The following is a 24,701-nucleotide window of genomic DNA, read 5'->3' as shown; positions in this document are numbered from 1 at the left end:
CCTATTTTATTGTGTGCTTAGTCATAGGGTGGCTCTGTATGCATTAGAGATGACAACCAGAAGCATGGAAAAGAAATCCTATTCAATTTCTTCACTCTCTGTGTATTAGTCTGCTTCAGCACTTACAAATTATTGCAAATATAACCATGATCTGGTGTTCCAAATACACTTAATATATGTGCTAGTGTAGGAAAATACTTTGAAGCTGAGATGCTGCTATAAGTTGGCCCTATTTATGACAGTAATTTATTCCAGCCCTCCTTAACTTAGACTGTTTAACTCATAGGAGTTTACTTGGTATTTGGACCTTTAGTAACCTTGATTAAATTAGTCCGTGACTCCCTGTGATAAAGTCAAACCGGTTTGATTGTGTGCTTAGTCATAGGGTGGCTCTGTATGCATTAGAGATGACAACCAGAAGTAAAATGCATAGAATGCTACGAGAAGGAATAAGCAGCATTAATGTTTTGGACCTCACAAAAAGATGAGAGGCTCTTCTGTCTGCTGTTTCATGTTTTATATACCTTGACAGAATGTAAAAAAAGAAGTGGGCCAAGATTGCATATGAACTTGCCACATCTGATAACCCTTCATAAAGTGATGGGTCTATCAGGCTTTCAAGCATGACTGTCCTGGAAAGTTGGCATAAAATCAGAGACTGTAGTCGGCATATCTGACATACCCCACTACTAAAAGTCAAGTAATGTAAAAACAGCTTAACTCAGTTGGAAGAATCCTATTGCAACCTCCATTACTCAGTAGGAAAAGGATATTTTATTATTATTTATTATATTTTAATTTGGAAAGAATTTATTCATGTTATACTAAAATAAGCTAGATTGGCTTTTTTAAGCTTTTTGATTTCTTGGTATATGTGAAGGACTACTGTATACTTGACCTTTTGTTTACATAGCTCTATAAATTGGAAAGGAGAGATGTGTTAGTATTGATTTAATTGGACATGGCACCATCATGTAGGAAGTAGTGTTGTTTGATGGTTAAATGTAAGAAATTAAACTAAAAAATAAAGAACAGCATCTTAATTACTTGACAATTATTAGTAAGGTATTTCAAATTTGTTTTAATGTTTTTGCATATCGCATACAATACATAATGCAGCTATAGTGTGATTCTAACTAGCCTATAGTTTAAACTTTATAAAAGGAAAACACAAAGACCAAAGTTAAGGGTTGGGGATTCCGTCCCTGTATACTGTAGTTTTCTCAACAAGTCTTGAAAACGGTCAGTCATGAGAGATATACAACAGGCAACCAGTAGTGGCAACACGGACAATTTATGCTGTGGGAACATAAATGGGAAACAGGACGCTGAGGGTTATGGGATGATGGTGACATCATCACTGAAGGACCCGGAGTAAGCGGAGGAACCCGGAAGCGACCCGGACGTCTGGTGAAGGTTTTGGAGACGAACTCAAGGGGTTGTTTTCTCGTCTTTCCTGTTACAATAAAGAGAGATCAGTTCGTACACCGTTGCAGTCCCCTGTCTTGCAGTTTCACGTTGCTCGTCGGGTCTGTTAGCTGCTCCCTAATCGCTTGTGTGTCACAACACATTTATTAACACACAAAACCGATGTGCTAATTTTCAATATAAACATAAGTTTTTAGTGAAAGATAAGCTAATTGAAACACTTTATCAAGAAAATGCTACTTTTTTGTTTTGTAAGTAAAATTCTGTAACACTGGTATTTGGAAATATTATAATTTGTTTTTAGATGATCACAAATACCTTTAATGCCTTGAAATATATTTTTTAATTGCCTAATTGGAACCCTAATGCCCTATTCTCTTCTATTTCCATGTACTTTGTGAAACATATCAAAATCTTGCATTCTGCACATGCAAGTCAAAATAGCATGTTGCTTATAATATTTAAAGTTCTTTAGCTTGTTTAGTGAAAATGAGATGAATTGTTTTTATTCTTTCAGGTCCCTTCTGAGATTTTTAAGCTATTGCTTGTGTCATAGCTAGTGTGTTAATTCTGTTTTACATGGCTATGTACAATATAAACTGGATGTGTTTTGAGTATTAATTATAAGGACATTTCTTTATAATTCTTATTTTCTGGCAATTGTCTTACATATTTTTTTCTGTTACTCATGTCCATGTATTTGTAGATTTATTATCCAAAAAGAACTACCCTAAAAATAACTCAAGAAACATAATTCTTAGTTCCTGGAAGGCTTTGACGTTTTTTTCTGCACATAAAGTGCTTGAATTGCTTTAATAGTATTTAAATGTATAAACATCAGAATAGCCTCATTTAGTTTATTGTAAGATGAGAGCAAATATTAGGCAACAAAGTAGACTAACGGAGACAGTTTTCCCATGCTACTGGCTCTCCAGATGTTTTCTAGACAGGGTGGTACCACATCACAAACACATACTAGTTTTTCATCTCAGTGTTATTTTTTTAATGGAATAATACAAATGTAACTGACTCTGAGGGGCGCTAATTGTCTATGTGGGAATAAAAGCTTTAGTTTGCCACAGAACCTATACAGGAAATACGTGAAGTATGATGGTTGAAGTCTGCAGTTCAAGTGCAGTAGGTCATTTGCTTCATCTTCTTTGTGTTTTTGTGTCAGTTGAGAACTGTTCATCTTCTCCTTATAACCCTAATGTATTTCTGAAAAATATTTGGATGTTTGAATTCTTCTAATTAATAACCCAACCTCTGTTATTTTCAAATGGGGGGAAAAAAGGAATGCTTTCCTGAGTTCCAAAAATGATACCCATTGTTTCCTAAAATAATGCCAAATTCTAGTAAAATGGTCCCAGCCACTTCAATAGTTATTAGTAATTATAAAACTCGCCCACTCCAAAGAGGCATTATCCGTTCTTTAAAGATTTTATAATGTGGTCTTTTACTGGCTTTTGTTAAGTTTGTTTTTTTAGCTACTATACTATGCCATGTTCAGTTACATTTTTAAACAAAGCAAACATGTTGTATTGAAGCACTGCACCAGCGCTGGGCGATTGAATGGAAAATGACTCATCTCTTGTGTCCTGAGAAGGGCCATTAGCACATCTACTTTGGATGATTAACCTTGGCTGTATGATGAGAACCTGGTATATATGAGCGCTTCTCTTGTGGTTACTGGAAGCAAATAGTAAATTTGCATAATTTTCTACCCACTTTCAAACTTTCTATGCTCCCTCCTTTTGTGTTGCAATTGCTGCTGCCACTAGTCGTATTATTACTGACCACACCATTGCAATATGATGCTCATTGTCTATGGTATGGGCAAAGAGTTGCTCAGAAACATTATTTTATTTAGGATTATAAATATTTTTAATGCAATTAGTTAATGCTATTAACTAGTAATGTTAAGATTTGAAATCTGACTTGTTACCATACATTTTTTTCATACATTTTAAACTAAACTGAAGAGATTCTACTGTCAGCACAGATCTATGCACAGGCAGGAAGGGGACATGAGATTATTGTGAATGTGCAATGGCAATAAAGGGAGCACAGTACAATTAAAACTAAAATATTCGATCAAGACATTGAAATGCTTACTGAATGTGTCCGTGTCACTGCACAGGAAAACATGTTGCATAATCTTGGCTGACTGAGCAACAGAAATTATTCACTCTATACCAATATCTTAATGATGGATCATTCTGAATGCTTGTAACTTTAAACACACCTATAAGCTTTAAGTCCTGGTTATCACATATCTCCCCCATGATAATTATTACAATTAACTCTTCCATTATACTGGCACAACCCCCCTTTCATTAAAAACAGTCTCAATTACTCCAATTCTGTAAAAAACCTTGCTTAGACCTTAATCTCCTTAATAATTATTGGTCTATTTCAAATGTTCCATTCATATCAAAAATTCTCAGATAGTTGCCTCCCAACTTCAGTCCCATCTTTCAAAAAAAAAAAAAAAAACATTTTTGAACAGATTCAATCTGGCTTTTGTCCTAAACACAGCACAGAAACTGCCCTGGTCAACATCACAAATGATCTTCTCCAGGCAGCTAACATGGGACCTTTTTTCAATTCTTGTTCTTCTTGATCTCAGCTCTGCATTTGACACCATGTCACATCAGATACTTTTGAAACATCTGGCTAGTTTTGGAGTCTGCAGCCTTGTCCATAAATGGTTTTCTTCCTACCTCACTGACAGGAGGCAGTTTGTTCAAGCAAAGGGCTTTGTTAGAGAATGCAGTCATTACTCAGGGAGTTCCACCGGGCTCGGTTTTGGGGCCGCTTCTTTTTCTCATCTACATCTTTCCAGTAGGTAATCTCTTTTGACTGCATGGTGTTAAATTTCATTGCTATGCTGATGACACACAGCTTTATCGATCCACTAAATCCACTTCTATTTTTCCTTCAAATACTCTTATAGCATGTCTTCAAGACATAGTCATTGTTGACTCACAATTTTCTTCAGTTAAATAGCAATAAAACCTGAGGTGCTCCTCATTGGTTCTAAATTTACACTCACTAAGGTTAACCATTCTTCCATTTTAATTAACAACATTATCACAAACATATCTTGCCAGGTTAAGTGCCTGGGTGTCATTCTAGACAGTACCCTCTCTTTCTTCCCATATAAGTAATGTTTCTCAGACTGCCTTCTTCCATCTCTGAAACATTTCTAGATTTTGTCCTGTTCTTAAACAATACAGTACTGAAGTATTGGTTAATGCCTTACTCACTTCACATATAGATTGCTATAATTCTGTTCTATTTGGCATCTCTAAAAAAAAAATCGTATCCATCGCTTACAACTTGTACAAAATTCTACTGCTAGAATATATACCTGTTCTAAATCCACTGAACATCTTCCAGCTTCAGTGGTTCCCTGTTTAATACGGAATACAATACAAAATACTGCTCTTAACATTTAAAGCTCTCCGCAATCTCTCTCCTCCCTACCTTGCTGATCTCGTACAGACTTGCACTCCCTCTCACTCACTCAGATCATCATCTGCAGTTTTACTTTCTTTACCACACATCAAATTCTCATAGTGCCCCACAACTCTTGAATTCTCTTCCCATATCTGTTGGCTAGACTCAATAACACAATTTAAAACTACCCTCAAAACATAACTTTTCAAACTGGCATACCAATTATGAGTTATTTTTGATGTTTGTTACTAGTTCTGTACCTTTATTGCTAATTGATTTTATTGTCCTATTTGTTTTTATCTTTATTACTGTCAGTTAATTCATTGTAAGGTGACCTTGAGTCCTAAGAAAGGTAGCTATTAAATATGTGTTATTATTATTACTAACAAGGAATCAAGTGTCTTTTAGGCATGTTGCATTTTTGGACACTATAAGCTGGACCTGCTCTTTCTAAATATGAATGACTTTAAATATAAACCTGTGGCACAGTCTGAGCAGGTTTGATCTCATCTTACTGCCACCTATAGCCAGAAGTTTTAATGTGTATTTTGGACGGTTGTTGTCTGTATGTTTGTTTAATTATTAATACAGTATTATCTGTGTACAGTAAGAATGCTTGCATGGACTGGGTGTTGGGCAGGGTCGTAGTGTCAGGTGGCTATGGGACATGTATTGGTGAAGAGAGATTCACTGATCTTGACTTTGCTGATGATGGTGTGATGTTCACAGAGTCAATGAAGCCTCTGGTAGGGCCTCCTGAGAGACTAAGTGAGGAGTCTGAGTGTCTGGGTCTGCGGGTGCCCCTGATAAAAACCAAGATCCAGGCCTTTAATGACTTCTTGGGCTCAGCCGTCAGCAGTGTTGCTGTCTGCAGAGAGAGTGTCGACCTCGTAAAGAGGTTTACTTATGTCATCAGCGACATTCATGTCTGTGGTGCCTCTTCCTATGATATCAGTAGATGGATTGGGAGAGCATGGGGGTTTCATGAGGTCGCTGGAAAGGGGTGTTTGGCGCTCCATCCTTTTGCAAAGACATCAGAAGGTCCAAATCTTCAGAGTCCTGGTGTTTCCTGTTTTGCTATATGGCTGCACGACTTGGGTGCTATCCAGTGACCTGAGATGAAGTCTGGATTCTTTTGATATTGTGTCTCTTCGGAACATCCTTGGGCACCGCTGGTTTCACATTGTGTTGAATGAGTGGTTGCTCACAGAGACCTGAATGAGGCACATTACATACATTTACCTGCGTTGTGAGGGAGCGTCAGTTACGGCACTACGGCCATATAAGTTTACAACCCTCAGATGTATTGTTCAGTAGCTGAAGTTAATTGCATCTATTGCCTTTAGTAAATCTGTTCTAGGCCTTTTTATTAGTACAAAAGAAATTGGACCTAATGCAAAAAATATTAAATTGACCAGCTGCTAGTAGAGTCAAGAATAAACTCTGGAATCTGCTAATCTTACTGACACTGCAACCTTTATGGTGGTTCTCCTGGGTATTTTCTGCAGAGATGTTTACACATTAAGTTGAATTTCAGGTCCCTCATTGGTTCTTGTACACAAGCTGCAAGTCTGTCATAAAATGTGTGGCACTCAGGTTATTTTGAGAAACTACTACTTTTTTTTTTTGTTCCTATTATTTTTCACCAGACAGTGTCTGGCTCTGCCTTTATAACAAGGGAGGAAGATGTCTGTAATGTTTTATGTGATTGAGAATATCTGGCATTCTAAGTATGTTCATTAGTTGAAACACTCCTGCACATTACTGGGCTTTTGTTTAGAGTATACTACAATGCAGTCTTTTATTCTCTTTGTAATCCAGATATTAAATAAGGATCCAAAAGATGTGAGAGATGACATTCTAACAACAACCTACACTGAAAGAACTTTGCTCTGTTTTCCAAGTTGCACTGCACAATCCCACCATAAGTACTCTGACTGGGCACTTGGTGTCTGTTTAGCTTATTAGCACGTGTAAACAAAAGTGACAGTGTCTTGCATAACTGCTGATATAGTTAAAATATTCTTCTTAATGCATTTACATCTCCTTGTGTAGTACATTACTAAAAAAAATGAGTACAGGTAAATAAAAAAACTGCTGTGTGTTTCTGAATATGTGTATTCAGTTCATCAGATAGTCAATCTGATTTATATGGATTACATCTTGCCTGAAGAAGGGGCCTGAGTTGCCTCGAAAGCTTGCATATTGTAATCTTTCTAGTTAGCCAATAAAAGGTGTCATTTTGCTTGGCTTTTCTCTATGAATACAAGAAAAAGAATTACAGGACTGTAACAAATTAATTTCAAATTCACTCTGACTTAATATATGCAGGGTTTACTATGTGCTGTGTTAATAAAGCAAATGAAAGTTTATCTGTGCAAATGTTAAATTATTTTAAAAACTAATGAATCTATAGTGAATTAAACTTTTTTTTTCTTTCTTTCTATTGATAATCCGAAGAGAAAGTGTTTAGAACAATTAGGGTCAGTGGTGCTTTTTACACTTGGTTTGATTTTTCCAGGATGATCATTCAAGCAGTACAGCATATAAAGATTTAAAAAAATGATACTGAATATGAAAAGGCCTTCCTCCAATGTGCAGCACATGCAAGATGCTCTTCTACCTCCCTGGCAAAACTGGCCCCTGCTAAGAAAAGTTTCACAAAATGTTCACTGTTCTGCATATGAGCTGACAAGTAGCGGCAGCGGCATTGTTTTGGGGGATTAGAGCTGAAATGACTACCGTATTGCAAAGCACATGTCTGCCTATTTAACTTGTGCCGAGAAAATACTTGCAATTTATCAGTAATCAAACATTTGATGTGAGACGTCCACACAGTATGTAAGCTATCAACTGATCATTTCACGCACGCTCTGCTACCTAAACATTACAAGCAAGAAAAAAAATAGTAGCCTTTGTAGATTTTTTTTGTCCCTTCTTCAGTGTTTATGTATCAGTTATGAGCTCTGCATTACTGACCATTTTATTTTCATAGTGTGTTTTTGTTCAACAGGTGAATAGAGCTTTGCCAGTGAGAATGTGCAGTGTATGCCTAAACCACTGTGTTTCATTTTGTCAGTGTTCTAGTGATAGTCATGAAACTTGTGATCATAGTTTGTAGTCAGAGCAGTGATACATATGCATAAACTGAAATGATCTAAACATTGTTCTGTTTTTGTCATTTAGTTCCTGAGGACCTTACTCCAGAAGAAAGACAGGAGCTGGAGAACATTCGCCGACGCAAACTGGAATTGCTCCAGGATATTCAGGTATTAGTTGTAAAATACCTATCGATTAACAATTTAGAAGACTAGAGCATACGAAAACTTATTTACACATTGCCTTTCATCTTATGTTCATTTTCTTCTGAATATATTACACTGTACATTGCAGATTATATTTATTTTTTTCCTTTACCAAGAAAAATGATAGTATAAGTAGCCCCTTCTGGATATACTACCATTCTCTGACCATCAATGTCTGTGTACAAATAGATGTCCCTTTGTTCTTTTAAGATGAAATGGTGAGTTTTTGTAACCTCAGTAAGTGAGAAGGCTGTATATCGCCTTTACGGGCTTAAGGATTAGTTTATTTTATTTGTATTCTGTGCCTTTTCCGCTTGTGACTCATGTAACAAATGGGAGGTATGTTTGTACACAGACTGACATATTGTAGAATTTCTTCAGAGTGATTTCTGGGAAAAGTTTTTGAAGGTATAGAAGACATGAGTGACTTGAGAGGTTGAATTGTCCACTTTTGGATTGTTAAAATAATAACTAAGATTAATTTATATAGCACATTTTAATACATGACATTAGGTTCAGTTGCTTTTCAATAATAATAGAAAGATCATAAAAGATAATAAAAAATTAAGTTAAACACTAAAGAACAATTTAAGACTATAAGAATGAGACTATAAATGTCTAGCATAATAAACAAATGCTATAATTTGATAGCCAAGGAGGAGAGGAAAACAAAATCTCCAGCTAGCGAGGATGCAAGAGGAAATAAATGCCTTGAATTCCAAATCCAAAGATGGCCCAACTACCTTTGGACATTCTAACAAAAATAAATATGTCCGCTAATGCCACAGTGTGCTTCGGTTAGATAGTACTTAACTGGCTGCCACCATTGAATACCAGGTTAGGAAAGTACACAGCAATAGTAATTAGTGACTATAGAACAATTTATTTTTCATAAGAGCCAATTACCATTTTGGTGCCTAAATCCAAGATTCTTTTATGTTTCACTCTTGAAATATTAAGCAGAGGAAGAGCGAAGATTATGATTAGAAATGTAGGGGGACAGACACTCCAAAATATAAGAAGGTGCTTCCTTGTTCATATGCAAGTGGGACTATTTTAAAATCAGTTCTAATATGCAGTCAGTGTAGCAATATTAAAACTGGTTTATACTGTTCATGTTTTCTTTTTTGTTAAGATTGTTTATACTGCATTTTGGACAAACTTGAGACAGATTTTTTTTTTAAATCCTCAAACTAAAGACTATTTCCTTCTACCAGTGCCAAGTCACATTTTCTTTTTTCTGGAATGTCAGGAATATGACCATGAACATGTTTGTGAAATGTTTATTAGTAAAGTGATGTGCTTTTTCAGTTTCTCTTTAGTAACATTTTCTATAATTTTTTTAGACAACACTGGCTAATTTTAAAGGGATTTTCATCATCCATTCCCTCAGGAATTCAGATGATTCTCAGTTTTTATTGATTGATTGATTGGTTTTTTAAAAAATTTTTTACGATTAGCTGTTTTCTTAAAATCTGGCAATTTATCCTGCCAAAACCCAGTTAGTAACTTCTCCTGCTATGTAATGCAAGTATTCAGACCCTTTACTCAATACTTAATTCTGGCATTTTTGTCAGAGTTTAGAGCCTGGAGTCTTGGGCATGACGTGAAAAGCTTCCCACACCACCTCTGCAGATCTTGTCAAGCTCTGTCAGGTTGAACAGAAAACATTGGTGGACTGATACTTCAGGTCTCGCCCAGAGATGTTCAATGGGGCTCAAATCTCTGCTATGGCTGGGCCCACTCAAAAACATTCACAGAGTTGTTCTTAAATCACTCCTGTGTTGTCTTTCCTTTGTGCTTATGGTCATTTCCCTGCTGAAAGCTGAACCTTCAAGACAGTCTGAGGTTTTCATTAAAGAAAGTTTTGTACTTTGCAGTGTTCAGCTTTGCCTCGAGCCTAACTAGATTCCTTGCCACAGAAAAACAACCCCATAACATGTTGCTGCCACCATTATGCTTCATTGTAGGAATGGTATTATGAAGGTGAAGAACTGTGCCTAGTTTCTCCTAGACATGATGCTTAGTTTTGAGACCAAACAGTCTAAGCTTGAGTTCATCAGACTAGAGAATTGTGTTTCTCATAGGCAGATAATCCCTTAGGTGCCTTTTTCATACTCTGGTTTGCCACTCTGCCATAAAGCCCCATGGAGAACATGGGTTCTGGAGATTAGCCAGAGTGATTTTCTGGTTCTTGGTTTCTTCTCTTACCAAGGCCTGATTTCATAGGTTGGCTAGATGGCCAGGTCTTGGAAGAGTCATGGTAGTTCTAAACATCATCCTTGATGGGAACCTTCAATGCTAGAAAATTTATTTGTATCCAAATCTTTGCCTTGACATAATCCTGTCTCTAAGCTCTGCAGACAGTTCCTTTGACCATAAGGCTAGGCTTTTGGTCTGATCCACTTTGTGACATAGTAGCATTAAGTATTCTACCTTCTGTCAGCATACTGATAGTCATAGGCCCAAGATGTGTGTGACATTGTTCACCAGTTGTGAACAATATTAAAGGGAGTTTTTCATTTTGAATTTTAGATGGATTCTTTCATGCTTAGTTACCGCAGTCCCATGTACATAAAATATTGAACATATCCTTGGTGTGAACTTCTATTCCAGTAGTTTTGCGATGTCACCATATTGTGCAGTCAACATTGGGCGCAGTATGAAGTATACATCATCCTTAATCTTTGTTTGAGCATATACTGTATATATAAAATTTGAAAAATCATTGTGAAAAATGCTTGTGCATGTTGCCCTCGTATGGATATCTATTTCAAACTAAAATTGTTCCCGATGTCAGAGGAACTAAGGGTTAGATATTTTGGGAGGTTCTGAAAGGCTGAAATTAACGCAAATTAAGTTTCACAAGAACAGGATACAACAGACAATGCCTATCTTTGTTTGTGTGGGTGTCTGCCTGTGTTACTCTCCCTTATAAATATGGATTTTGTTTTTGTATAACGAACTAAGGACAATCAAAAACTCCAGCCCATTATCTCAGAAGTCCAAAGCTCAGGTAATGAGACCAGTGCATCAACTGAGATGAATAAGTGAAACACTAGAAACAGCTGAAGAGCCTCACTTTCAGAATTCAGTACAAATTAATGGGGCTTCACCAGTAATAGTGGGTCGTTCAGACATACTAACAAGTTAGATACCAAAAGATGTGCATAACCAGTCACTCACTCAAGACCGTTACATCAGTTAAAAGCTAAATGTAATGTTTTTTTCCCAATTTTGATATGTTATTAGTAAACAAATAAAGTATTATTTTTAATGTAATTTTTATTTGTGGTTAGAACCAAAATAGACATTTCTGGCTCATTAAATATTCATGTCTCAGTTATTGAGTTGCAGATGAGGTTCTGAGTATATAAGTGGTATTCCATCAGATAAAGCTGCAGTATAATTTTGGGTGGTGTTGTGGGTAACAATTTGCTAGACACAGTTTCCTGTCAGGTTTGGGTTCCATCAGCATTTTTTTCTCTGTTTACCTTTATTTACATGTTTTAAGTTGATTTGTCACCGTGTGTTGTCTGATATAAATGACATCTTGGTGTTTTTATTGGCTGGTGACAAGCATGCACCCTTTGCTACTGTATTAAATTCTGTCTTTTTATTACAATATGCTGGGAAATGCTGGATGCAAAAAAATGTATAGAATGGATTAATATTTTTGACTTAATGGGTAATTCTTAATAGCTGCCAAATCCCTTTTCTTGCTAATGAATGAACACTTTTTCAACATAAGGATATGATGGTCTTCTAAGCCTTTGCATTAAACATTTGCCATATTTGTATGCCATTATTTAAATTCTTGGTTTTGCCTCTTTGTATGAGAAATTATATCATGGCTTTGGACTTGTTTATGTTTTCTGTCCCATCGGTTTATGGAACTATCAGCAGTGCTTAATGGAGAAAGGCATGACACTTTTTTTTTTTTACTTTTTTTTTTTTTTTTATAACTATTTCAGCGTCTGAAAGATGAGATAGCAGAAGTCACGAATGAAATTGAAAATCTGGGGTCCACAGAGGAGCGGTAAGATGTAATATTTTTAATAATTGAAAAAGGCAAGAGAGAAATCTTTATAAAACTTTTCCCATGGCTTCATTTTTTTACTTATCTGAATTTAAAAAAATATTTTCTAGTCTAAACTGAACATGACTAAAGCTTTAAGATCTTGTCTTTTAATATGAATGCAAGAGAATGTGCTTTATAAATGTTTTAGTAAATCCTGATTGGGAAAAAAACTCTTAGTAGCGAAAATTATGTTTGATTCTGTGTACTCTCGCTTGGGATTGAATTGCATGCCATGCTTTAATTAAGCATGAGCATAAGAAATGGAACAAGCACCTTAAGAGTATTCTACCCGAAAAATGTTTTTTTAATGTCATTTACCCAGTGTTACATGTAGTTGTCGCCTATGTTTTTATTGAGCACAGTTAACTTAATCACGATAATGAGAGAGGAATAATGCCAAACAACAGCATATCAATGAAAACTTTTTGTATGTCAGATATACAGTTGTATGTTCGTTCCATGTGTATGTTGTCTAAAATACTTTTAAACCACTTCTGAATAATTCACTTGTACTGTATACAACAGGAGTGTGTTAAAAAAGAAACAAGTTTTTGAATTTTTGGCCCTTCTGTTTCTCCATTCTTTGGCCAATAAGCACCAAATTTGTCACTTTCATTTTTTTCACCTGTTTAAAGACTGCAGCAGTCAACTAATCTTCTCTTGTTGGAGATTCTTGAATATACACACATTCACTTTATTCATAACAAATAAAGCAGATGATAGTCGGTTAATAAGCTATTACTGTGCAAGATTGATGACCACTGAAGTTGGGGGGAAAAGGGGTTGGTTGGACTTTTGTTTTCATTTCAAAAGCCTATTCTTTGAATGCATTCCACTTTCATTCATGAGAGGATTTTCTGGAAATGGTTTACAGTATTTTACAATATTTTAGCAAAAATACATCTTGTTTTGCATGTTGTCAATGTATAACTAGGAACCTGATATGGATTGGTCAATGACTGCACCACAGTGTAAATAAAGGGGAATTTTGGGTGTTGTATTCCTTTAACATTTTCATGCATATCTTGAATGTGCATGTTTTTGATGCTTGTATTCTTATCTACTCATAAGCCAATCTTATAGTTATTACTAGTATAATATATAACTTCAAGAAATACAGCTTAATTTTTATGAGATAAAACTTTTAAGCAGTTAGTGTAAATCACTAAATCAGGTTTTTTTTATTGATTTTAATTAGAAGCAAATAACAATCCATATAGTCAAGTCAAACTTAAACCAAAATTCAACCCCCACTCAAGAGAAAGAGAGGAAAGCCAACAACCAGAGCGCTTTAAAAGAATCAAGGATGGAAGAGTATCCTTTTCTCCCGATAGTGAAGCTTATTCTAAAATGTTATTGAACAGATTATCTAAGGGAGAATTTGATGTTTTTACCACTTTCAAATAGTATAGAACATCAGTTACCCACTGACTTAAAAGTGGTGGGGTGGGATTCTCCCATTTGAGCAAGGTAAGTCTACATGGTAGTAGTGAGGTAAAGACCATTATAATTTGTTTGCCTTAATCCTCTTTAAGCCCTTCTGGGAGTGCACCAAACACAGCTGTTAATGGATTCAGAGTGATTGTGATACCAAGGCTGTCTGATAGGCATGCAAAGATTTTTGTCCAAAATGTTAATTTGATGCATGCCCAAAACATGTGGCCCAGTAAGGCTGGAGCTAGATTGCAACATTCTCAGGTTGAATCTTGTCCTGGAAACATTTTGTAGAATTTGAAATGAGATAAATGCAGCCAATAAAAGATTTTAAGTTGAATGATCGAGTGCTTTGAGCATATGGAGGTAGAGTGTATTCTGTGAATGACTGTCTTCCGCTCCTTTTCTGAAATGTTAAGTGAAAGATCCTTTCCCCATTGTACCCTAGGAACTTTATAAGGAATGTACTTTAAAATGTTTTTATATATTGTAGAGATGCTATCTGAGTCTCCAAGATTGTAAAAAATTCAATATATATATATCCTATTTACCCCGAGCACATGAATATACTGTAATAAAAAAACAATGCAAAGCCCTCCCTTCCCCCTAAACAATAAATGAATACACACAGAACACGAAACACAGATCAAAAATAAACATCAGTAGAAATGTATGTGATATCTGAGTCCAAAGTTATTAAAGTCCTGAATTAAACGAATACTGGCTGAAATGATATTTTGCTCCTTCCCGAAAAAATTCAAAACGTGATTCCTCGGAAATGGCTGAATGAAGTCTGAACCCTGGGGTTTCTCCGCACTGGCTGTCTTTATGATGTTACGGATAATGAAAAAAGCAAACAGTAAAGTTATGCACTGATTGCAGGTGATGATTTGGAAGATGAGCGTGAAAATGACTCCTTTCTCCTCTCCGCCTTTCCTTGCTCCTCGATCTCCTTGCCTCCTCTCGTTAAATAACAAATATCTTGGATGCAATGTTTGTGGAAACAGGAAATTCCAGTCTCCGGGTCACAGTCTCCCCTCATTGTCTTTCCCCGTTCATTTCCCGGGGACATTTACTTACACACACACGATAGTAAACAGGATGATGTGAACAAAACACGACTCAGTACAAACACAAAAAATACCTACTATTATGTAGCCACGCTACAATGTAGAGGTGCAACAGAGAGCGTCTCTGTGTTAAAGTGCTTTCTTACACTGGTTCTATATTCTGAGTGAATAAAGGGCAGTTGGATTATTAGTATATTGACAATAATTTGTATTTACTGGAGCACAGAGCAATATTGCAGGCCAGGCTTATGTATATTCATCAATTTATGTTTATGTCCAGGTCTTTATGGCCTGTGTATTTGCCACCCAGTAATAAAATTGAAAGGTAGTGCCATGCCCCCTTCTGCTTTAGGTCATTGCAGTGTCGCCCTTTGGATGCGTGTATATTTTGAATTCCAAATAAATGAGGTTATTATTGAATCCAATTTCTTAAAAAATGATTTGCTTATATGGGGATGCTTTGAAATAGTAATAGAAGCCTGGGAAGGATAGTGTTGATTTTCCCTGCTAATGTCAGATGGAGGGAAGATCATCTATTCATTCTTATTTAATTTTTTCCAGGCAGAAAGCAAAATTTTGTTGAAAAAGAGATTTATAGTGTGGTATTTAAAACCCCAAGATATTTAAGCTGATCTGCTAAGATAAATGGGGAGATGCCCAGTCTAATATTGTGTGCAAGAGAGTTCACCAGAAAAAAGCATACTTTTATTCAAATTGATTTTGAATCCAGATAGGACTGCTGGTATGGAATTTTATTATTAATTTAAATTAAAAATAAATTATTTTATTTTCTGTATAAGTTCTTCTCTGAAAATCGAGCAATGGTGAAAGGGGGCAACCTTCTTGAGTACCATGTTCTAGTTTGAAGTAATCTGAAATAGTGTTGTTAATACAAACTGAGGCTTCTGGACTAGTGTAGAGTAGTTTGATCAATGCACATATGTTTGCGCCGAGCCCAAATATGTGCAATGTAGTTAAAAGGTGTTCCCATTCAACAATATCAAATGCTTTTTCTGCATTCAAAGATAATAAGATCTCCGGGCTGTTAGATTTAATTGAATATGTTGTATTAAACAAATGTTGAAGTCTAAAAGCTAAATGTCTTCCTTTAATAAATCTGGTTTAGACTTGTGATATTACAGAAGGAAGCACTTTCTCAATCCTTATGGCTAGAACTTTGGAGAGTATCTTTATTCAGGAGTGAGATTGGTGTGTATGATGCACATTGTATTAAGCCCTTTTCTTAGGAAAGACAGTAATTAATGCTTGGTGAAAAGTTGAAGGTAAAACTTGTTGTTGTCTCTCGTTTCTGTGAATGTCGCTAATAATAGTGGAACTAACTTATTTGAATTTTTTTTAATTAAATTCCACTGGGTAGCCATCAGGGCCTGCTTCTCTCCCACTTTGAAGTGAATTTATAGCATCTAGTAATTCTAAAAGTGGTTTATCCACTGCAGTTCCACTGCACTAAGAGTATCTAGCTGTAGTATCGATATTGAATCAAACTCATTAGATTGCGTCTTATCTGCTTTAGACTGAGTAAAATATAAGGACTTATAGTACTCTCTGAAAATGTGTGTTATATTTTTATAGTCAAATGAGTTTATCTCTCTCTGTGTTGATGCATTCCAGACTTCCTGCTTGTGGATTTGTTGAGCTAAGTTCTTATTGACTTTCTCTCTCTCTGTGTTCATAATAATGATGATGCGGTTTAAATATGAGCTGTTCCATTTCTTTAATTGTCAAGCGATTAAATTATGATTTAAAAACCTGTTTTTTCCTGTAAAGTGCCTCATTTGGAGACCTGGCCTTTCTAGATCTATTCTGGTAATTTCACTGATTAACTCAGGGTTCAGGCATTAAACGAGCAGTTTATGTGTCTGCTGCAGAGAAAATATATTTAAAAATATTAAAAGTAAAGCTGAAATCTGAAATTAGAATTTCATCAAAGTGTCCTATACAGCCTAGGTACAGTAATTGATGTATTTTATTTTATTTAAATTTTTGAGAAAAGCGTGTCACCTTCATAGTCAGTACTGCAAGTTGAAAAATTTCAAATAAAATCTTAGCTTGCTGTTTTGACTCCCTGCATCTTTATCGAATTGGACACTTGTGAAAGCCAAGTCGTGCTTTGTCCTCAATATCTAGAAATCTGAAGCATTCAATTAATTTCTCCTATTTCTTTCTCAGAAAAAACATGCAAAGGAACAAGCAGGTAGCCATGGGTCGAAAGAAATTTAATATGGATCCCAAAAAGGTCAGTTTTTGGGGCATTATGTATTTCTTTTCCATTGTTTGATCACCATTCCATAACTACGTTTTTTTGTTTGAATAGTGTTTTCTTGTTTATAATGTGTGTGTTTAGTTCACACATTGCTTGATCTGTACAATTTAGCATTATATAAATGTCTTCAAATTTTGTAACAAAGTTCTGGAAATAGAGAAATTTATCATACTCTGTTGATCTGTAGTCTTCAAACTGCTTTTGTTTTCAAACTTTCTATGTGGCTTGGTTTTCAGGGGATTCAGTTCTTGATAGAGAATGACTTGCTGAAAAATACCTGTGGTGACATTGCTCAGTTCCTGTACAAAGGGGAAGGCCTGAATAAAACTGCAATAGGCGACTACCTTGGAGAGAGGTGGGTGCAGCAAAGATAGTTTGTTGTATATAGACGAGCACAATGGCACACGTGCTTATTTTATATTAGTCCTCATTTTAATTGGGAGGTAAGTTATGCTGTTTGCATAGTGCTTGGTTTAACATGATTTTATGTGAATTTGGCTTCTTTCCTTATTTACTTTCACCTTTCAGGCAATTTTTTTGACTATAAATAAAATATACAAGATATATGTATGCTTGCTATGATTTAAATCAATAGTAAAAGGAGTTTAGAGGTTGCTGATGTATTTGTTACTAATGAAGAAAATTTTCTAGTAAAAATAAATTGCATTTCCAGTTTATAGTTGAATCTTTTTGGGGTCTGAATTCAATGTTGATACAAAACTTATTTTTATCTGAAAGATGTGTACATTTCCTAAATGGCAGGACTGGTTTTATTTTAATTGCTGGCAAATTACCCTACTTTCTCATTTCCGTCAACCTTCTCCTAATGAAACAAAGGCAACTGTCCTATCATTTAAACATTTTTGATCTTGCATTTAAAGTATTTTTAAAAATGAAAATAAATTATCATTTGACACACAGCACCACCTAGTGCCAGTCTAGCAATTTTCAGAATTCATAGCCCAGTCTTCTAATCCTCCAAAACTACTTTGAATATACAAAATCTGAAACATTAGGGAAGTATTGGGAAGATATTGTGAAATCAGTGTGTAAATACAGTATTTTAAACACAGATACATAACTATTCAAGTTTTTTGAAGGGATATATTTTTATACTCTATCCCTAATTTAATTAGGCAATGTTGAACTTTTTTCAGCTATGTACACATTTTGTACTTTCTCATAAATTTGAGCAAACCAAACTTTTGCCATGTCTCTTTATATTGAAAGTATATAAACTTTAGACAGCTTTTTTTCTTACAATGTTTATTCCAATGTTGTATCATTTGCAATTCCTCTTGGATAGCTGAAATAAGATGTGGAACACAAGCGCATGTCTGATCCTTGTGTGTTATTGTCCTGCATTCTTCATGGTTTTCACTTATGCAAGGTTCCACATTCTCCCTTTACATATTCTGAATAATTTTCTGCAGCACAATGGAGCATTGATCTCACCTTTCTGTAGCCTGATTTGAGAAATTGCTTTACTCCTAATTTACTCTAAATCTATTGTTCTCTTATACTGTATATATTTATATATGTGTGTGCTACTACTATATATGCACTTTGTCTGGAACCACATGACCCATCAACAACCAAAAGCTCCAATGGTAGGATTTGGATCAGGGACAGAGAAGCAATTAAGTGACCCTTTTTGACTTGCTCAGAGAGTCACTGATGATGTTAAAATCATTTGAAACTGAACACGTGGAATGCATTGTCATATTGCACTTTATTACAGAGAAGAAATTTGACACGCATTTTGTAAATCTTACAGAAATGTATGCTGCCGTCTCGGTCCCAAGCTCACACTCTTCTGTTGACAAAATTAATAGGCTGCCTACTCTCTCCTCTTGAAAGTTCGATTGGACAGGTGGCTTTCTAGGTAATGGCGAAAATGGTTGATGTTTCCCTTTTAAGAGCCTAAGGAATACTTTGGTATGCTTTGCACCTGATATGTATAACTGTAAAGAAGTTTCTGTACTTTTCTATTATCGTGACACAAATCGTATTATCGTTTTTTAAGATTAGGCACCCAAAGGAGACATTAACATTAGGGACCTATACGTAACTATGCTCCACCCCCACTAACTTTAAGGTTAGTATTTGTGGTTGGGGTAGGCCAGTCTAATAATTTAAAATCCAAAAATTAAGTAACCGGGGCAGCGGCCGCACCAGTTTGCGTCACGATAATAGAAAAGTACCGAAGTTTCTTTTAGTTTCTTACATCACAGTTCCAACCTTCAGTCACATTACATAATTTAATATACCATAAATAGCAAAAACATAATTCAAAAAGCATATATTGAGGTGAAACCTTGGAGGAGTACCCCACACAAGAACTTCAGACATATGTTCTGTCAGGGCCAGGAAGTTTAACTAATATAGTAAAATCTTAATCAAATCTGAAATAAATTTAATTAATAGCTGAGGCAATATGATTTTGTCTGATAAGATGGAGACAGTTGCCTTTCCAACTAATACTAAAATTAAATCACTGATCTTTTTCTAGCGTCTCTCTGGGACAGTGATCTAACGCCAGGTAGTATTGTGAAGATGTGTATACTTAGAAATTTGGATACAAGTTAATCTTTTATCCTTATTTGTATTATATTTTTCCCATTTAGGGATGATTTTAATATTCAAGTTCTTCATGCATTTGTGGAACTCCATGAATTTACAGACCTCAACTTGGTGCAGGCTTTAAGGTAAGTAGGTACTAGTTGCTTTATTTGAAGTCATACATCCATAACTTCAGAGAATAAAACCTCTTTATCGAACTTTACCATGCAGGCAGTTTCTGTGGAGTTTTCGGTTACCAGGAGAAGCCCAGAAAATTGACCGGATGATGGAAGCATTTGCACAAAGATATTGCCAGTGTAACCCAGGGGTCTTCCAGTCAACAGGTGAGTGGTGTTTTAGAAGTACACTGATACACTCTACTCTGCTGTTCCTTGTTATAGATAGTCTGTGTTTAATCTACTGTTTACAAGTATTTGTAAGATGAGTTCATCATCGCTGTTTTTGAGAAGATAATGACCAAAGAGTCTGTGCCACAATATTTGAATTTACGTTTCGCAAAGCAAAAACGTAACAGCTACCTTTACATTATTTATTTGAAATTAGTGTTTTAATACTGCTTCTGACAGTATTCCATGATTCTCTAATAAAGAAATGAAGGTACATTTGAAAAGCATAGACATTAAAGTATATTAAATCATGCATTTTTATATCTTAACCAATTGAGGTTTTTCTCAGTAATAGATGCATGTTTTGTACCCCTCAAAATTTTAGTGTTTATCTTTACTTATTGACAAAAGCGTTCATATTTATAGGTAAGCATGCAGGCACTGCCCAAATAACTGGCGATCCATCAGTACTGTATTTTCTTAATGCCAGAGTCTGACTTTTTAATCAGATGTTCACAAAATAAATGCACACTCAAAATAAGAAATAACTGGTATGAATGCAGAAGTAATAAAAACAGTTTTCAAAAAAAGGAGTGAGAGATTGAGGCAGTCAGAGACAATGAAAAATATGTGAGTTATGTACATTAATTTAAGCTGTGCAGCAGCATATGTGGAAGAAAAGAATTTACACCTCCAATTCTTATGTATTCTTTATATCAAAGCTGTATACCCCAGGTTAATTAAGATGTTTTCTTTTAAACTTTATCTATAGGATAACAGTATCTTCCAAACATTTATTCTAATTACCAAAGCAATTGCCCTTTTTATTGAGGTGATAGCATTGACCATCAGTTAAAATGGATTATCAGTTATTCAAGTATGTATGATAAGCAGCACCTGGGTGTAATAACCTTCTTAAATTGACATGGAATAAGCAAGGCTGCACTTTTGTTTTTCACACATGGCTTCCGTCGGCTTGCTTTTACATCTTTGAACTGTGTTTCTATATCATTAATGTCATTAAACTTGACAGTGCATTTGCCATAAAGTTGTGCCAAATAGGGTTTTAGAAAAGATAACTTCAGTAGCAACTGCACTTTATCCCCTTTTAGGCATCCTAGAACATTAGATGCCATATACATACATATAAAAAGTCTACACACACCTGCCAAAATTGCAGATTTTGTGTAGTAATGAAATGAAACCCTAATTTGCCCTGTTGCTTTAAAACAGTAGTAGACACCTTCGCTTGAATTCTTCAGTTTCCTGGCAAGTCATTGCATAAAAAGCCATCATTTTGTAAAACAATATACTGTTGTGTTTCAAGAAAATGTTGTTTGGTTTTGGTTATTTTTGTACCCTGATATAGAGATTTTTAATTATATTTTTCAATCAGTGTAATGGTACCTTGATAAAAAAAAGTATCACTATCAAAACATGAATTCTGGGTGATTCCAAACTTATGAACTTTAGTGTAATAAATATATAAAGAAAAGGTAATGCTCCCATGTTACATTGATACTGGTTGTTAAGACTGAATCATCACCACCCTGATTTATAAGCAGATAATTATTATATATCGTCAATAAAAAACTGCTATGGTGGGCAAACAAATCCTCCGTTTCTTCACACATGATTTTTTTTTTTGCATGCATTATATTTGAAACCATGCCTTCTTGTGTCATGATGGGCATTCAGTGGCATTAACAATGGTCTTTTTCACAGACTCCATTGTTCAACTAAAGAAAAGTTTTTTTTAAAAAAAAGGTAATAAATTAATGACAGGAATAAAGCATAATTTTTGTTGATAGCTATGCATATCTTTGTGTGGGTTTACATTACTGAATAACTACACTTTGAAGATGCTAGGTGAAGATCTTGTTACTTGATTCACAGTGTCTAAATTATGGACCATTAATTTTCATTATAAAATCTTTTAAGCCTCTTGGTAAACAATCAAGTACTAATTAAACAGTCCTGTCAAGCACCATTACTCTATAAATATTTATATAAGGTAAGGAAACTGTGAAGTTTGTATTTTTTAAGTTGCACTTTCAACTACTTCTTCATAGTTAATGTGGCTAAGTGGTCAAGAAGTTAGGGTGACAGAAGGGTGGATGTTTGATTAGCTCCAGCCCCCACCAGTTAATCACAGGAATGTACTTGAGTTGTGGAAATATCAAAGCAATTGTTTTGATTAAGTGTAACACTTAGATCAGAGGTGCCCAATGTGTCGATTGCGATCGACCTGTAGATCGCAAAGGTAGTGCAGGTAGATCGCGTTGCATTCAAAAAAAAATTTTTTTTTTTTAACCGTTAGTCTATCATATATCCTCCCTATGGCATTTGCCACTTGATTGACATACAGGGCGGCCAGTCTGAGATCTCTTCTAACACACAGGTCATCCCAAATGCACGATCGGATGTGCGAGCTACTGCAAAACTCCGGCTGTGATCTAGTTAGCCTTCCAATTTATATCGACTAAAGAAGGGATTAAAAAAAAATTTGTTTGGGGGGGGTATGGGCTGGATGTGGAATTGGAAGAGGATTTTTTTTCTCACAATGTTACAATCAAAGTGCGTTTGTCTGATCTGTCAATCTATCATTGCTATTCCAAAGAAGGAAAATGTGGAAAGGCACTTTCGAACTGTTCATAAAAACTACAAAAACTGAATTGAAAAAAAAAAAAAGCACGTCCAATCGGGACATTTGCGCTATACATAGTTATTGTCTGTTTTTTTCACCTGTATTATTATCATTCTTTAATTTAATATTATTTATTGTATCAGTATGCTGCTGCTGAAGAATGTGAATTTCCCATTGGGATTAATAAAGTATCTATCTATCTATCTATCTATCTATCTATCTATCTATACACATGCAGAGCAGATTAGAGATTATGAAAGCAGTGGAATTCGAAAGGCTCAAAAAAAAAAAAATAGTTGGCGCGATACACAAGTTAAAGAATACAAAAGTAGGAAAATTAGAAAGTATTAAAAAAAAGAAAGTAAAGATCGCAGGAGTGCAAATGGAAATTATTACTCAAAAAAGGGAAATTAATCATCCGGGACCAGGTGTCATTAAAAAAAGGCAGGATAAAGCGAGGTCAGAAATAAAAGACAGAGTAGAAAACAAAGTAAAATGTCATAAAAAGCTTAAAAAACAAGGGGGGCAAACACATGCAGAGCTGGTTAGAGATAATGAAAACTGGAATTCAAAAGACTCAAAAAAAAAAAAAAAAAAAAAAATATGTAGGTGTGAAACACGTGCAGAGCAAGATACAGAATATGAAAGCAGAAACAAAGGACAGTGTCAAAACTTTGACAGACGGTTTCAAGACTCAGCTTTACTTGAGCCAATCGCTACATTTAAGTGCTATCCATTTAGGGAAGATGTTGAGGGTGCATCAAAAATTGCAACACTGTTTCACCTAAAACTCCTCTACAGTGGAGGATGAGATTTTGACACTACAGGATGACATTCAGCTGAAGTGTGAGGCTCATGTACAGTTTTGGAACTTACTCACAGAGGAAAAGTACCCAAACATGAGGAAATGTGCTACCTCCTTGATTGCATTATTCGGCTCTACTTATTTATGCGAGTCAGCCTTTTCCCACATGAAGATTATTAAATCCTAATACTGTAGTGACCATAAATGTATTGAATTGTTATTGTGCCATAGGGGTTATTCAGTTATGCAAGGTACGACAACATATATTTTATGTATAAAGTATACTCAGTATATATAATATATATATAGCATTTTTAATGTACTGTAGGTAGATCATTTCGACCTGGTCATTATAAAAGTAGCTCGCAAGCTGATAAAGTGTGGGCATCCTTGACTTAGATATTAGGTTTATTAAGGTGGTTTTATATAATTTCATATGCTTTATATAGAGTATTGTTTGTCAAATGCAAATCCACATATGCATTAAATTTTGAATGAATTTCACTGTGTTTTGGGACAGGTAGTTTGGCTGATACGTTGTAAGGTAAACCATAACTTTGCAATCTCAGCAATTCATAGAGTAACCCTATCCAAAATACCTTGCCGTACATGCCTAGGTTGCAACTCAGAAATATTTTTAAAAATTGTACAAAATACTGTATTAGGTTCATTGTGAAATGTGCTATATAAAAATGTTGGCTCAGTGGGTTTGAATATGATTAGAATATTTAATGAGTGAATGGTCTAGGCTTCTGGAATCCACATTCCAGATGAGAAACAAGCTTTAACTTTTCTTCTTATCACTTAGATACTTGTTATGTCCTCTCCTTTGCAATCATCATGCTTAACACCAGTTTGCACAATCCCAATGTGAAGGATAAGCCCACAGTAGAGAGGTTCATTGCTATGAACCGGGGCATCAATGATGGTGGAGACTTGCCAGAAGATCTACTCAGGGTAAGTAGTGCTGCTATGTTAGCTATACATAATATTCAACTATCTTTGTTGGGTTTTTTTTGTTTTTTTTTTTAAATCAGCCAGGCTCTGGAACTGTCGCTTCAGTTCAATCTACTCTTTCTTCCCAAAAAAAGTCTGTAACATTTACTTTTTGACAACCAATGAATGTTATATTCCGACATCTCTGAATATATCTGATAGTATCTGATAGAACAAAATTTCTGAAAGTGAATTGCAAACAACATAAGCTAATATCATATTACTCGACTTGTCATTTGTGCAAGTCATGCTTGCCTACTGCAGTTGCTGATCTCTTTGC

General features: G+C 35.2%; 1 protein-coding gene across 6 annotated transcripts in view; it reads left to right on the top strand.

Annotated features, from left to right (window-relative positions):
• The window catches only part of cyth1b (cytohesin 1b), a 226,821-nt gene that overhangs the window by 180,883 nt on the left and 21,237 nt on the right, over positions 1-24,701 (top strand). For all 6 annotated transcript variants that reach the window (XM_051918726.1, XM_028819988.2, XM_051918723.1 and 3 more), the window contains exons 2-8: positions 8,077-8,159; positions 12,170-12,234; positions 16,971-17,037; positions 17,301-17,419; positions 19,692-19,772; positions 19,858-19,970; positions 24,234-24,382. In XM_051918726.1, coding sequence (XP_051774686.1) covers positions 8,077-8,159; positions 12,170-12,234; positions 16,971-17,037; positions 17,301-17,419; positions 19,692-19,772; positions 19,858-19,970; positions 24,234-24,382 — 677 coding nt within the window. The remainder of the gene's footprint in view (positions 1-8,076; positions 8,160-12,169; positions 12,235-16,970; positions 17,038-17,300; positions 17,420-19,691; positions 19,773-19,857; positions 19,971-24,233; positions 24,383-24,701) is intronic.

This window comes from Erpetoichthys calabaricus, chromosome 14, assembly GCF_900747795.2.
Source record: "Erpetoichthys calabaricus chromosome 14, fErpCal1.3, whole genome shotgun sequence".
NCBI lineage: Eukaryota > Metazoa > Chordata > Cladistia > Polypteriformes > Polypteridae > Erpetoichthys > Erpetoichthys calabaricus.
The sequence above is the reverse complement of the archived record's forward strand: the minus strand, read 5'-3'. Positions and strand labels throughout refer to the sequence as shown.